This window comes from Phyllobates terribilis, unplaced genomic scaffold (genome assembly GCF_046119375.1).
Source record: "Phyllobates terribilis strain yellow unplaced genomic scaffold, ASM4611937v1 Scaffold_11__3_contigs__length_659146591, whole genome shotgun sequence".
NCBI classification, from domain to species: domain Eukaryota; kingdom Metazoa; phylum Chordata; class Amphibia; order Anura; family Dendrobatidae; genus Phyllobates; species Phyllobates terribilis.
The window spans coordinates 374,995,094-375,010,607 of NW_027362771.1; the positions used below are offsets into that span (position 1 = coordinate 374,995,094).

Here is a 15,514-nt window from a genome sequence, read left to right on the forward strand (position 1 = left end):
ACCCTCCCACATAAGACAACTTTGGGGGCATATTACTCAATGGACCACTATTTTCTGGCATAGATGGTTTTTAAACAAAGAATTTTCAATCCCACATAGTAGGTAAAGTTCAATGAAAAAAATAAAAACCACAACGTGGGAATGAGATTTTTGAGATCTCATTTACTTTCGTGGTACTGGTAGCGTTTTTGCCGAACTAAAAAAAACGCATGGAAAAAAAAAACAGTGGTTATGTGCACAAGCATTTGCAGCAGATGTTTCTTCAGCAAAACCCAGAGTATTGGAAGGAAAAACGAATGCATAAAAAAAACATATTTTTGACCCGTTTTTACTTGCATTTTTTTCTCTTCATACATTTGAATGGATGAATAACACTACAAAAACGCTAAAAGAATGAACATGCCGCAGATTTGATGCTTTGATGGTTCAAATTTGCAAAGAAAAAATAAGCAGCATGTACTCCAGATTTCAGAAATCTCATTCACTTTTATGGTACTGTAAAAGAATGTGTTTTTTTCCTTGTCAAAAACGCAAAGAAATAAAATGCAATGTGTGAACAAACCCTGATAGTGCAACTAATTTAAAAAAAAAAACCCTGTTGCTTATTAGTGCTTCTTAGGCAGAATACATATTCTTTTCTTTCTATGTAATTTAATTACACTACTTTGATTATTTGGGTTGAGCTGTTAGTGGTAAGAATCCAACAATTGCATTTTAATTTCTTTTTGAGCATAGTTTCAGGGGAACTGAGCACTTGATTGATTTCTGTAAAATTAATATTCTACATGTGTTTTTCTTTTTCAGGTTGGAATTTGTTGTCATTATCAGTAGATCAAGGCCGCGCTATCATCCTTCAGGAAGCTTTTTCACGCTTCATCAATTCTTCATTTCCTAGGAACATGGTTGACAGCTTGATTGTATCTTTACGGTGAGTTGTTCATCATTGTTGCTAGAGACCTGTGATCCTTGCAGTTCTGTTTTGTGAGGCACAATGCATGACTTCTAATGTATTTACCATGTCACTTTTCCAAAAAAACATGTTAAAGATGCTCATATGTGATTACAACAGTTTTGTCCTTGTTTGGTGTAATCTGAAATTTGTGGGAATATCAGTTCAGATTGTATTGTAGCATAATTCCTGAATTTATATCGACCTAGTTATATAGTGTGTGTATCTATGTATATAAATACTTCACTTATCTTACACTGATCCTGAGTCACATCCTATCACTTATATGGACCAAAGCTAGATTCAGCAAATTGTTATTATCATTTACCATATAGTGCCTGGTGTAAATATAACTATTTTCAGAAATGTCCAGCTATTCAGACAGTAAGAAGAAATTGGCAGATGTAAGGCCTGAGGTTGCGGATTGTGACTGCAGCTCTGGGTTCTAGTTCAGGCTGATGATAACAGTCGCTTTAATAAAAAAAAATCTGCAATTTTATGATCATCGCAGTTCAAACCGTATTTTTTGGACTATAAGACTGGACCATAACACGCACCTAGTTTTTAGTAGGAAAATAGAAAAAAAATGTAAGCAAAAAATGTGGTCAAGATGCACTGTTATGGGGGAGGGGGTCTGCTCCTGACACTGTTATAGGGGTAATGTTCCCCAATTCTGTTAATATCCCCCATCCTGGTATATATGGCCCCCTCCTTTCTGTTATATGTGGCCGTCATCGCCATCCTGATATGCATGACACCTCTTATCCCCATCCTGGTATGCATGGCACCCCTCATCCCCATCCTGGAATGCATGGCACCCCAATCCCTCATCTTGGTATGCATGGCACCCCTCATCTGTCATCCTAGTATGCATGACACCCCTCAACTGTCATCCTGGTATGCATGGCACCCATCATCCTGTTATGTATGGCACCCCACATCCTAGTTTGCATGGCACCCCACATCCTGGTATGCATGGCACCCCACATCCTGGTGTGCATGGTACCCCACATCCTGGTGTACATGGCACCCCTCATCTTGGTATGCATGGCACCCCTCATCCCTCTTCCTGGTATGTATGGTCCCCCTCATCTCTCTTCCTGGTATGCATGGCACCCTTCATCCCTCATCTTGGTATACATGGCACCCTTCATCCCTCATCCTGGTATGCATGGCACCTTTCATCCCTCTTCCTGGTATGTATGGCCCCCCTTATCCCTCATCCTGGTTTGCATGGCACCCTTCATCCCTCATCCTGGTATGCATGGCACCTTTCATCCCTCTTCCTGGTATGTATGGCCCCCCTTATCCCTCATCCTGGTATGCATGGCATCCTTCATCCGTCTTCCTGGTATGTATGGAACCCCTTATCCCTCATCCTGGTAGCCATGGCACCCTTCACCCCTCTTCTTGTTATGTATGGCCCTCCTCATCCCTCTTCCTGGTATGCATGGCATCCCTCATCCCTCTTTCTGGTATGCTTGGCACCCCTCCATCTTGGTATGCAAGGCACACCATCACGCTGCACACAAAAAAAGAAACAATTATACTCACCTCCTCTCTGCTCCAGTGCTGCATCCTGCTCTGCTACCGACACTGATCTCACTGTGTGAGCTGCGCATGGCGTCACTGCCATGCGCCCTCACACTGTGAGATGCTCTGCCGGAATTGTCACTGCTCCCCATGCTGGGACTATGGACGTGGAGAGCAGGGACCATTCACTCACCTTAATAGCACGCACACTGTACCCGCAGCGTGGCTCCTGCAGCGTTTTGGTGGTCATGTGTGCCCGCGATTAAAGACCTGGGTTTGTAGTGAATATTCATGGTCTTTAATAGCAGGCACACATGACCGCCGAGACACTGCAGGAGCCGCGCTGCAGGTACAGTGTGCACGCTATTAAGGAAAATGAATATTCACTGCTTTCCACACCCATAGGCGTGGGAAGCAGTGAATATTCATTTTCTTTAGCAGCTGGCACAGTGTAGGATGCTGTAGCCCTGCCTCCTGTGCCCCGATCCTCCGCCGCTGCCGCTCCCCCCACAACCCCCACCACCCATAGCATATATATATATTATATATATTCGGACTATAAGATGCACCCCCCACTTTCCTCAAAACTTTTGGAGGAAAAAAGTGCGTCTTATAGTCCAAAAATACAGCTAAAGAAAAAAGCGAATGTGCACAACACACTAAGTCCAACTATAATAATAATACTTAATAATAATAATAATAATAATCATAATAAAAAAAAAAAAACTGACTGTCACAATATCAAGAAAAAAATGGTGTAAACCACAAGCGCAGTTAAATATCTAAAATAAAAAATCAGTAATTTTATTGCAGACATTAGAGAGCACTGCCACTGCATTCTAAGGCCTCATTCACACGTCAGTATTTTTCACGTATGCAAAAAAAAATGGCATCGATGTCATCAGTGTTTTCGATCCGTGTTCCGTCAGTGTGTCATCAGTGTTTTTCACAGATAAATAAATAAATAATGCCTAACAGGGATATAAGTGCTCTGTTCTGCCTATCTTTGTTTACTGTGCTCCCGCGATGTGGAGTGACCCCTGCCTGACTGGGACAACCGTGTCTGGCACAATAGGAAGCAAAAAAAATGGTGTAAACCACAAGCGCTGTCAAATATCTAAAAAACAAAATCAGTAATTTTATTGCAGACATTAGAGAGCACTGCCACTCCATTCTAAGGCCTCATTCACACTTCAGTATTTTTCACATATGCGGAAAAAAAAAATGGTGTCATCAGTGTTTGGTCAGTGTGTCATCAGTGTTTTTCATGGATAAATAAATAAATGAGGCCTAACGAGGATATAAGTGCCTTGTTCTGCCGATCTCTTCTTACTGTGCTCCCATGATGTGGAACTCCACAAGTGACCCCTGCAACTAATTGCTGGAGTTATGTGATCAGAGTCTGGTGGAGGACCAGGGGAGAATCAAATGGGAGCGGCAAGAGATTGGTAATGTGAATAATACAGTTAGTTATTTTAGACCATTGTAAGCAGTTTGTAAAAAATGCTATGGGGTTAGGCACCCCCTCTTACAACTTGTTATTATCTCTATTGTTTACATTGCGCTGTATTTTCCACCACTGAACACATCTATATTTCACTGCCAGAAATAGAAGGAAACCTCACTCAGTTTATCAACAGGTACATTGAGCTCCACATGACCCCATTGTGGAAAGGATTATGTTTTTCTGAATTAATGAAGCAAATGTTTCCCTTTTTACTTGTGTGTACGGTGTAAGGAGACGTCATTATGAAAGAATGCGGCATCTGTAATCACTAGCTATGCGGCTGGAATGCCTGAGTGAATATTAAGTTATCTTTACATTACCGCCTGTTTTTCTTTGCAGATTGGTCAGCTCCATAGTATTGTTAGGATTTCAGCTGGTTTTCTCACAGCTGTCAATTGACCACAGAAAGGTAAGAAATCTCCACTTTTCACTTCCTAATGTTATTTTCAGCCTCCGCGGTAGAACAAGGGTGAACAAAGCTTTCCTTTAACTCATCTGTTTCCATTTGGAGAAAAATCATCTGATATCCTTTATTGATTAAACTTGCATATTTAAACTTTGGACAGCCGAGACTACACGGGCGTCAGTAAATCAAGTGACGACATTTATTTTGTTCTGTTGTTAATGATTTCTAATTGAACAAAAGATTTTATTTGGTTAAAAATAAGCTCTTTTTTGTAAGTCTTTATATATTTTTGGAGGTACAGCAATGTGAAGATGCGCATGCTTGTCGGTGGGACTTCCGAAAATAGCTGAGCTCTGTACTTGGCTATTTCCAGCAGTCCCATAGACAATGAATGGAATGAAGATCAAACGTGCACCTTCCACTCTCTTCAAGACAAGGCTCTGCAGAGCCTCATTTTGTGGATCTCTGGATGTCCAATCACTGGGATCCCCAGTCACAAACAAATTCTCCTCTATTTTATGTGTTGGGGATAAATTACTATTTTGGGGAAAACACTTTTTCACACGAGTATGTGCCTAACTTGATTTCACTTGTCCTCCTACCCATTCAGTTTCATAAACGTGAATGCAGCGTTGGTCATGTATTTGCTCTACTGCTTCATTCTTAAAGAAGCACTCCTCCTCCCATCAAAGTTTTATCCTCTTAATATATTGAAATCATCATATTATATAGCACTGTGCACTTGCAATTGCTCATTTTGCCTTTCTACCCAGTTAATTCTTCTCTTTTCTCTGCTTTATGTAGAAACAAAAAGTCTCTTTTCTCTGCATGAATCTTTCTCTTCTTCAACTTCTGACCCACCTGCTCCATCATCACCCCTGCCAGGGACTTTTGCAGTCACTTATGACTCATACAGGGAAAAAAGACTTCCTGTTTCTACATAGAGCTTAGAAGGATTCAGCTAGTCTGTTTTTAATCACGAGATGTCACAGACCAAATGGAAAAGAGAAGAATTAACTGGGTAGAAAGGCAAAATAAGCAATTGTAAGCACACAGTACAATATAATATGATGATTGCACTATATTAATAAGATAAAAACTTTGATGGGAGGAGTGCTTCTTTAAGGGCTCATACTCATGTGTGAGAAAAACGTATGCGTGCAATCTGATAAAAAAAATCGGATTGCACTCTGACCAATGTTAATCTATGAGTCCCCTGCTCATCTGCAATTTTTTTCTCAGATCGGACTGAGAAAAAAATCGCAGCATGCTGCGTTTTGCCGTGTAGATCATATGAGAATCGCCAATGCAAGTCAATGGGTGCGATAAAAAAATAACACGGCAAACGGTCCATGCATCTGCCGTCCAAATTTTACACACCCATCTCCTAGAAAACCCGAAAATTCATCAGCCGAGTACAGTAAATTCATAGTGTGACCCATCAGAATAGAATAGATAGAATAGATATATACATAGATTAGATAGATAGAAAGATGTCAGTGACATATATAATTAGTACAGTGCATGTGTAGTTTAATGTTCATGTATTTAGCTAATAATTCAATAAATGAACGAAGAAAAATGTTGTGGGGTCCCCCGAGATTTTAATAACCAGCTGGGGGAAAACCAACATCTGTGGGCTGATATTTATAGTGTGGGAAGGGGGTAATACACATGGAGCTTCCCAGGCTATTAATATCAGTTCATAGATGTATACTTACTTTACTGGTTGTTATTATGGGGGACTCCCCCAAAAAATGACATGTGGTCCCCCCTATAATTAATAACCTGCTAAGGCTTGGCAGACAACTGTGGGCTGATATTAATAGGAAGGGCCCATGGATATTGGCCCCTTCCCAGACTAAAAACATCAGCTCTCAGCTGCCCCAGAAATGGTGCATCCATAAGATGTGTGAAATCTGACGCTTAGCCTCCGCTCTCCCCACTTGCCCTGGTGTAGTGGCAAGTGGGGTAATAGTACTGGGGTTGATGTCAGCTTTGTATTGGCAACTGACCTCAATCCCAGGGGTTAGTAATGGAGAGGCGTCTATAAGATCTCCAATAGTCAAATTGTAAATAATACGTAGCCTGATTAAAGTCCTTTAATAGAAATAAATACACTGACACCTTTATTTGAAATAACCCCCCCCCCCTTTTACCCATTTATTATGGAAAAATAATAAACCACCATATTCCTCACCTGTCCGACAAGAAGATAATTCATTTGTCCATTGACGAGTCGAGCTCTGCTACATCTAGATGCCTTACTGAATGGTGGCATGTTGCGACCATTCAGCCTGACATCCAGCAGAGACACTGAGCTGCACGTGATAGCACAGCATCAGTGCCTCACTGTGCTGTGAGAAAAGTGAGCGGAGTTCATGTCGGATGAATGCCGTTCACCTCACTGACGTCAGCTCTAGCGTGAGAAAGTTCTCACGCAAAAACTGGTTAAAGACAATAAATAAAGAGCTTTTTAGACCTTGTGCCAAATTCATGAACTTCTTTCGCCATTTTGTGGCACAAAACTATTGGTGAAATTGACTTCCATAAATTGAAATGATGAATCAGTCCCATAGTGTGTCGTTCCCAGAATTATAATGCGTTTATGGGTGCCAGTTTAACAACATTATTTTAAAAATCACCTGTGAGTCCTGACATTTTATCAGGTTGGCATACCTTCTAATATATGTTTGAAGCCGTGTATTTATTTACTGAAGATACTAAAGACATCGGACTAAAGTCTTGCCAAAGCGCTATCTTTTGAGGTGTTGTTTATAATATAAGTAGCAGTCCTGCGTATACCAGGTGTTGTATGCCATAGATAGGAGGAAACGGGTTATGTGCTTGAAGTATGATCACAGTGTTGAAAGAATATTAACGTTTCGTTTGTCTTGTAATGTAGTTGTATATAAAATTGTGCGCGTCATGATATTATGCTGTGCATAAGTACAAGCTGGTATTTGGATTAATGAGTAATGTGCATAACTCCAAAATCATAAAATAAAGCCTTGCCAATTATTTACAAAATAAAGCCTTGTCCATTATTTACAAAATAAAGCCTTGTCCATTATTTATACGCAAGTGTGAACTCACCCCAAGGGTACGCTCACTCTAGTGTATAAAAAATCGGTGCCATTCTCATCCAGGAGAGTGGGATGATTTTTTTCCCACTTGTCATTCGTGTGCAATCCATTTTTTTGCTCAGCTGCTGTTAATCATTTACAGATCCATTTACAGTTTCCTATGCTACGGAATTGTAATGTATCCGTAAAAATTGGATGCCATACTGATGGTCCGCATGACATCTGATTTTTTTCTCTCACTGTCCAATTTCAGTCAAATTGCAGTATGCTGCAATTTTTTTTTCTCATGCCTAATACAGCTGAGAAAAAATACTCAGATCTGCACTGACTCATTGAATAACATTGGTTTGAGTGCAAAACCTTTTTTTCTCACACTCGTCCGATTTTTACCCTAGTGTGAGCGAGCCCAGGGGCGGAACTACCGCCCGTGCAGCCGGTTAATTGAACGGGGGCCCCGAGAGAGAGGGGGCCCCTCCAGCAGGGCCGCCATCAGGGCATGACTGCCCTGACTCCAGTATGGGGCCCGGCCGGTAGGAGCCCCCTCGGAGCCCCCCTCTTGTGCGTCTCTCTCCTCATGGGGCCCCCGGCCCCATGCAAAGCGCCGGGTCCAGGACATCTCATAATTCTTCTGACTTCCGGTCATGTGACGGCGCCATCGCATGACCGGAAGGCAGGAGAACCTGGTGTCAGCGATTTGGATGAGCGCCAGGATTCTGCAGGGATCGCATGGGGGGAAGTATAACAAGTTTTATTTTTTTTTAAATACAATTAACTAGGAGTGGGGGGAATGGGAGATGCACATGGGGGGAGGGGAGAGATGAGAGATGCACATGGGGGAGGGGAGAGATGAGAGATCCACATGGGGGAGGGGAGAGATGAGAGATGCACATGAGGGGGAGGGGAGAGATGAGAGATGCACATGGGGGGGAGGGGAGAGATGAGAGATGCACATGGGGGGGAGAGGAGAGATGAGAGATGCACATGGGGGGGAGAGGAGAGATGCACATGGGGGAGGGGAGAGATGAGAGATGCACATGGGGGAGGGGAGAGATGAGAGATGCACATGGGGGGAGGGGAGAGATGAGAGATGCACATGGGGGGAGGGGAGAGATGAGAGATGCACATGGGGGGAGGGGAGAGATGAGAGATGCACATGGGGGGCAGGGGAGAGATGCACATGGGGGGGAGGGGAGATATGAGAGATGCACATGGGGGGGAGGGAAGAGATGAGAGATGCACATGGGGGGAGGGGAGAGATGAGAGATGCACATGGGGGGGAGGGGAGAGATGAGAGATGCACGGGGGGGGATGAGAGATGCACGGGGGGGATGAGAGATGCACGGGGGGGATGAGAGATGCACGGAGGGGATGAGAGATGCACGGAGGGGATGAGAGATGCACGGGGGGTGGATGAGATGCACGGGGGGGTGAGAGATGCACGGAGGGGATGAGAGATGCACGGAGGGGATGAGAGATGCACGGGGGGATGAGAGATGCACGGGGGGGATGAGAGATGCACGGGGGGGATGAGAGATGCACGGAGGGGATGAGAGATGCACGTGGGGGTGAGAGATGCACGGAGGGGGATGAGAGATGCACGGAGGGGGATGAGAGATGCACAGGGGGTGAGCTGCACATGGGGCACATGGGGGGGTGAGAGATGCACATGGGGGGGTTATGTTTACATAACTTTGTTGCCTTATGAAGGGCGGGGGGGGCCCCCAAAAATTTCTTGCACAGGGGCCCACTACAGTCTGTGTCCGCCCCTGAGCGAGCCGTAACTCTGAAGACAACTAAGCCAGCTGCAGTACATTCTTCTGAAAAATGCTGACAATTTCACTGCCATCATCTGTACTCCAAATGAGTATGTTCTGATGCAGCTAAAGGCAGGCAAATAGACTAGAGAAAAGCAGGGGTTTGGAATGAATTTACATGCCATGTATTTTTTTTTCATAAATGAAGACAAATTCCCTAATAAAGTGATTGCACACTTTCATAACTACAAGGATCTATGCTTGACAAAATGTAAAAAAAAATAGAAAGTTTAGTTAGTGTTACTCTTTAATTTCTTGTGCTATATTATGTGTTTTAGACATTTTCTGTTCCCTTTTTATAGAGGTGCAGCTTCACTATAAAAGGACATGGCTTAGTTGAAAGGGGGTGTGACCTAACATGCAACATTGTACCTTCAAAAATTCCACCTTTTTGCACAAAGTCAGAGATTTACCAGACAGCATGAACAACAAATTTAAATTTGCACAGTCTAAAATTTAGAGTGCATTCGTAAATATGCCCCCTTTCTCTGAAATCTTTCATAGCGTGGTGGTGCCTGCACTCTTTCAAGGGTTCAAGTAAAATAATTGCATTACATTGTATACCAATAAGAACTGCGGGTCAGCAACCTGCGGCATTTTAGATGTTGGGTAACTGCAACTCCCAAAATAATGCTCTGAGTTTTAGTTTCACAACAACTGGAGTGGAAAAGAATGTTGACCCGGTAGATGCTGTGTAGTTGGATATTAAGTGTATATTAACATGTTAATGCAATTTCCAGTTTATATAAATGTACATAATCAGATTTTGGGGGCTGTAAAATTACACTGCTTCACCCACTTGTACCGAACTCCCAGGTTATTGTTAGTGATGCATTTGGTTTTGGCCTTAAAATCGGCGAAATAATCTTTTGTAAAAACCACTTTATATACTTATATCAAACCTTCTTGTTTAGTCAAAGGGGTGTTATTCACTGCATTTAGTCTGGCTTGTCGCCGCCCACTCAATTTGAATCGTCACCGGGTTTGTGCCGACATCACATGAATAATCTTGTTGAAATCCCGCGCTTGCGCACTGTATGCTGTCACCCACGCTTGCGCAATGTGCATTGTAAAGCCGCGCGTGCGCAGTGATGAGCGGCTCCCGGCTTACATGCTCCAACTGACATGACAGGTTCCTTTCAAGTTGCCGCCTCTAGATTTTTCATTCCCAGTTCGGAGAGTTAAAGTCTCTGACATAGTTTCTGTAAAAAGGTTGTTGTGGTGAAATACACTTATGAGCAGTTCCATCTTCCTCCAGTCCAGGGTTGCAAGCCTAATTATTTCTTATCTAAATGACTTGACAAAAAAAATAAAATTAGCTAATGTTTTTTTTTTTTTATTGCCGGATTAGACAATTTTATAAAATATATGTCCAAAAGTTCAGTGTAAAATAATAATTACAATCAAAATATTCTGTACAAGGTCATCCAGCTCAGTACAATTCATTCATTCATTCATTCATTTTTATTTCAATATAAAAAGAAGACGATACACATAACAATGTGCACTCCTTTATAAAGAATAATTAATCGACATTCCATGATTTACAAACAATTAAAACTTAAATAGAATTAAAAGTATATATAAAAACATATATAAAATTGCGCTGGATAATAGACTTGGAGAGGTGTAAAGTTAAAATAGAGAAGTTTATTTTCTTAGATATTCAATAATCGATTAAAATAAGCAGTTGATAGTTATGTTAAAATAAGTAAATAAAGTGAATAAAAACAATGTAGCATAAATCCTCAGGATTTAGGGTGGTAGGCCTAATTAGGAGTGGGTACAAATGCCAGTGGTCCCCTAGGAGAGAGGAAGAGTGAGTTAGTTAAAGATTAGAGCTAATAATCTGGACACAGGTATTAATTGAAGGATGTTAGTAATACCTTCATGGGGCCGGAGAAAGTTGAGTCTTGGAGGTAGAGGTTTACTTATAAAGACGCTGGTGGTATGAAAGCTAGGAGAAAAATGGATATATTTAACCCCTTCGCAACCCTGGGATTTTCCATTTTTGCATTTTCGTTTTTTGCTCCCCTTGTTCCCAGAGCCATAGCGTTTTTATTTTTTGGTCAATATGGCCGTGTGAGGGCTTATTTTTTGCGGGACGAGTTGTACTTTTGAACAACATTACTGGTTTTACCATATTGTGTACTGGAAAACGGGAAAAAAATTCCAAGTGTGGTGAAATTGCAAAAAAAGTGCAATACCACAGATGTTTTTTTAAATTTTTTTTTACAACATTCACTGAATGCTAAAACTGACCTGCCATTCTTATTCTCCAGGTCATTACAAGTTTGTAAACACCAAACATGTAGAGGTTCTTTTTTATTTAAGTAGTGAAAAACAATTACTAAGTTTGCTAAAAAAAAAAAATGGTGCCATTTTCCAAGACCCGTAGCATCTCCATTTTTCGGGATCTGGGCCGGGTGAGGGCTTATTTTTTTGTGCGCCGAGCTGATGTTTTTATTGATACCATTTTGGGGTAGATCCGATGTTTTGATCGCCCGTTATTGCATTTTATTGCAATGTTGTGGCGACCAAAAAACGTAATTCTGGCATTTAGAATTTTTTTCTCGTTACGCCGTATACCGTCGGATTAATTCTTTTTTTATATTGATAGATCGGGTGATTGTGAACGCGGCGATACCAAATATGTGTATGTGTTTTTTTTTTATTATTTTATTTTGAATGGGGCGAAAGGGGGTTGATTTAAACTTTTATATTTTTTAAAAAACTTTTTTTTTTCACTTTTTGCTTGCTTCTATAGTCTTCATAGGAGACTAGAAGCAGCACTTGTCTGATCGCCTCTGCTATATAGAGGTGATGAGCAGATCACCTCTATGTAGCAGAAATGGTCCTGTGCTATGAGCGCCGACCACTAGGTGGCGCTCATAGCGATCATCACGTGACAACCACTGGGGTCTGCTGCAGACCCAGGGTTGTCATGCTCACTCATCAGTGACCCACGATGATCGGGGTCACCAATAGGCGGGGTAAGTGACGCGCCTCCGGCGCGGCGATGTTAAATGCCGCTGTCAGAGATTGACAGCGGCATTTAACATGTTAACAGCTGCGGGCCCAGCAGTCGTTTGCCGAGCCACTTCTTAGACCAGACGCTACCGGATACCCCCACAAGATAAGGTTTGTGCATCCGCTTGCATCCTCCTGCACCTTACTGCTGCCAGCGTTACAGCGCAGCACAACAACCAAGGCTAAAAGCAGGGCAAACGACTGCTGGGCCCTGTACTGACAAAAGCACCTTGCTTCTTGTATGAAATAACATGTCCACTAGGAACTCAGATATTTGCAGCACCTGCAAGTAGGTATCACTACCACACCAAGCAGTTTATTTTTACGTACTCATAAATTGTGCAGATTTAGTATTAAGTACTTGCCATACTTGCTAAAATTAACTCCTATTTTTTCCTTAGACCACAGCAACCCTCAGGGGCAAGCCAGCCCTCTAGCCTGAGCACACCCATATACACCTATATGATCCCACAGTTAGGCACGGGCATATTCACCTATACAGGGTGCTACCACAGTAATACTTTTGCTTGGTCTTTGGTCTGATTTCGGTACCACTACAATCAGATAACAACTTTAATTCAACAACCAGCTACTCCCCCCCTCCTAATCCCACAGTTTATAGCATTCTATCCCCCCCCCCCATTCTTTCCCCACTAGGTCCTATTAGGACACGGACCTTCATCTATTCTCCTTTTCAAATAGGGAGCATATACATTTGAAACCCTACCAATCGGGTAACTATAACCTAACCTAATACTGTGATTAATTATACATCATACCTTAAATATCCATTTTTTCTCCTAGCTTTCATACCACCAGCATCTGTATAAATAAACCTCTACCTCCAAGACTCAACTTCCTCCGGCCCCATGAAGGTATTACTAACATCCTTCAATTAATATCTATCAACTGCTTATTTTAATCGATTATTGAATATCTAAGAATAAAAACTTCTCTATTTTAACTTTACACCTCTCCAAGTCTATTATCCAGCGCAATTTTATATATATTTTTATATATACTTTTATTACTAATAGTTTATTAAAAAGCGATATCCTATATATTGGTAGGACACTGAGTGCTCACTGTCCCAATTTGCAGCAGGCTTATAGACTTCCTACCAGCTCCACTGGAAACCCCAGTATTATCTTAAATAGAATTATACTACATCATAGTCACCATAAATATATAAACCATGGATAACACTTTCCAGCATGTATATGTGTATATATATATATATATATATATATATATATCTCAACAATATAATACAATTATATACACACTGCACTGACACTGGAAAAAATACTCTTTTCTTACAGACTGTCCAGAATTTTCAGATAATTGGCGACTTTCCTCTAGACACTGTACAGTAATGTTATGTAGGACAAATCTATTTTCTCAGTCCTTTAAAGCAGCTTAGCAGAGCTTCTAAAGCGGATCTGTCAATTCAAACTGCCCACATAATTAAACGGATCTCAAACCTCATGACGCTGGTGTACTTGCTTTGAAAATGGCTGCAAAATCTTAATATCTAATTGATCATTGTGTGAGCCCAATTACAGCTGCACTTATAAAATGATCATTTTAAAATTAGGTGGGAAAAGGTAAAAAAAATACATTGATTCTGATATAGATTTTTTAAATAAGTATATCCGCCTCTCCAAGTGTAAGAGATCTATTTAATGTCTGTTTTTTTTTGCGTGTGAAATGTTAACGATAAATACCTGATGCCCTCCATTTTAAATTTCTTTCTTTTTAATTTCTGTAAATTTACTGCCAGCTTTTTGGACTCCTTTATGTATTAGTATGTAAGGACTGGGTGATTTAACATTTGCCTTAGGCATTTCTTTTCTTTTTTTTATTGCGACCTGGTGCGCTCTCTTTAAAGAGGACTTGACACCAGGACAAAAGTGAACAGTTTTTGCTATTTTTTCCCCGATTCTCCCCTGAGTATACATTTTTTTAAGATTTTTAAAAAAATTCGCCATACAGTTTTAGAGACATGGGACTTTGTATTTAATGAGCCATTATGCTTATTCGTATGGTCTTTGCCAATGGAGCATTCCTCATAGGGTAATAATGCAGAGGAACTAAAAGCTGCACCGTTGGAGAATACTGTGACTCTACACCCCCTTGGTAAAGACTAAACAATTAGCTTATTGGGTGCAGTATATCAAAAGGTCCATATCTCTGGAACTATATGGCGGATTTAAAAAAATGAAAAATACTAAATATTTTGGGGATCAGCAAGAAAATAAGCAAACAAAACGGCCACTTTTGACCAAGTGATAGTTCCTTTTCATAGAATCATAGAATGTTAGAGTTTATCGTGTCCATCCCCCTGCTCAATGCAGGATTCACGATACCATCTCATACAGATGTCTGTCCAGCCTCTGAAGACTTCCATTGAAGGGGAACTCACCACCACTCGTGGCCGCCTGTTCCACTCATTGATCACCCTCACTGTCAAATTTTTTTTCCTAATATCTAATCTGTATCTTCTCCCGTTTTTATGATCTTGTTGAAGGCTATGACAACCAGCACAACTGTGTGCAGCTTTGCTCCATAGAGGTAAAGCCCAATGGATCAGCTGCGATGCCGCAAAAAACTGCAGCAAATTATTGTATTTTTATTTATTATAGTCACTTGATTTTGCAGATGAAGAGCTGTTTCACCCAAAAAACTGTACAGCCATAACAATCGGCTACTTTAGACCTTGCACTAATGTAGACGGTAACTCCATCCATTTCAATGTTGATAACATGTACAGTGCCTACAAGTAGTATTCAACCCCCTGCAGATTTAGCTGGTTGACACATGCGGAATTAACTTGGCATTGTGACATTTGTACTGTAGATCAGCCTGGAAGTGGGAAATGCACTGCAGCAAATTTTTTTTTTTTTTTAAAAAAACGTTAAAAGTTAATTCAGAGTGTCATTTATTATTCAACCCCTCAAACCACAAGAATTCTGTTTGGTCCCCCTAAAGTATTAAGAAGTAGTTCAGGCACCAAGAATAATGAGCTTCACATGTGTGGATTAAAGATCTCTTTTGCCAGCCTTTTCTGACTATTTAAGACCCTCCCCAAACTTGTGAACAGCACTCAGACATGGTCAACATGGGAAAGGCAAAGGAGCATTCCAAGGCCATCAGAGACAAGATCGTGGAGGGTCACAAGGCTGGCAA

The 15,514-nt window shown here is 41.2% G+C and overlaps 1 protein-coding gene across 1 annotated transcript in view; it reads left to right on the top strand.

The window, feature by feature from the left end:
* Window positions 1–15,514, top strand: part of THSD4 (thrombospondin type 1 domain containing 4) — a 922,628-nt gene that overhangs the window by 71,611 nt on the left and 835,503 nt on the right. The window contains exons 2-3 of the mRNA XM_073652947.1: window positions 805–928; window positions 4,329–4,398. Of these exons, the coding sequence (XP_073509048.1) occupies window positions 900–928; window positions 4,329–4,398 (99 nt within the window). The 5' untranslated portion in view covers window positions 805–899. The remainder of the gene's footprint in view (window positions 1–804; window positions 929–4,328; window positions 4,399–15,514) is intronic.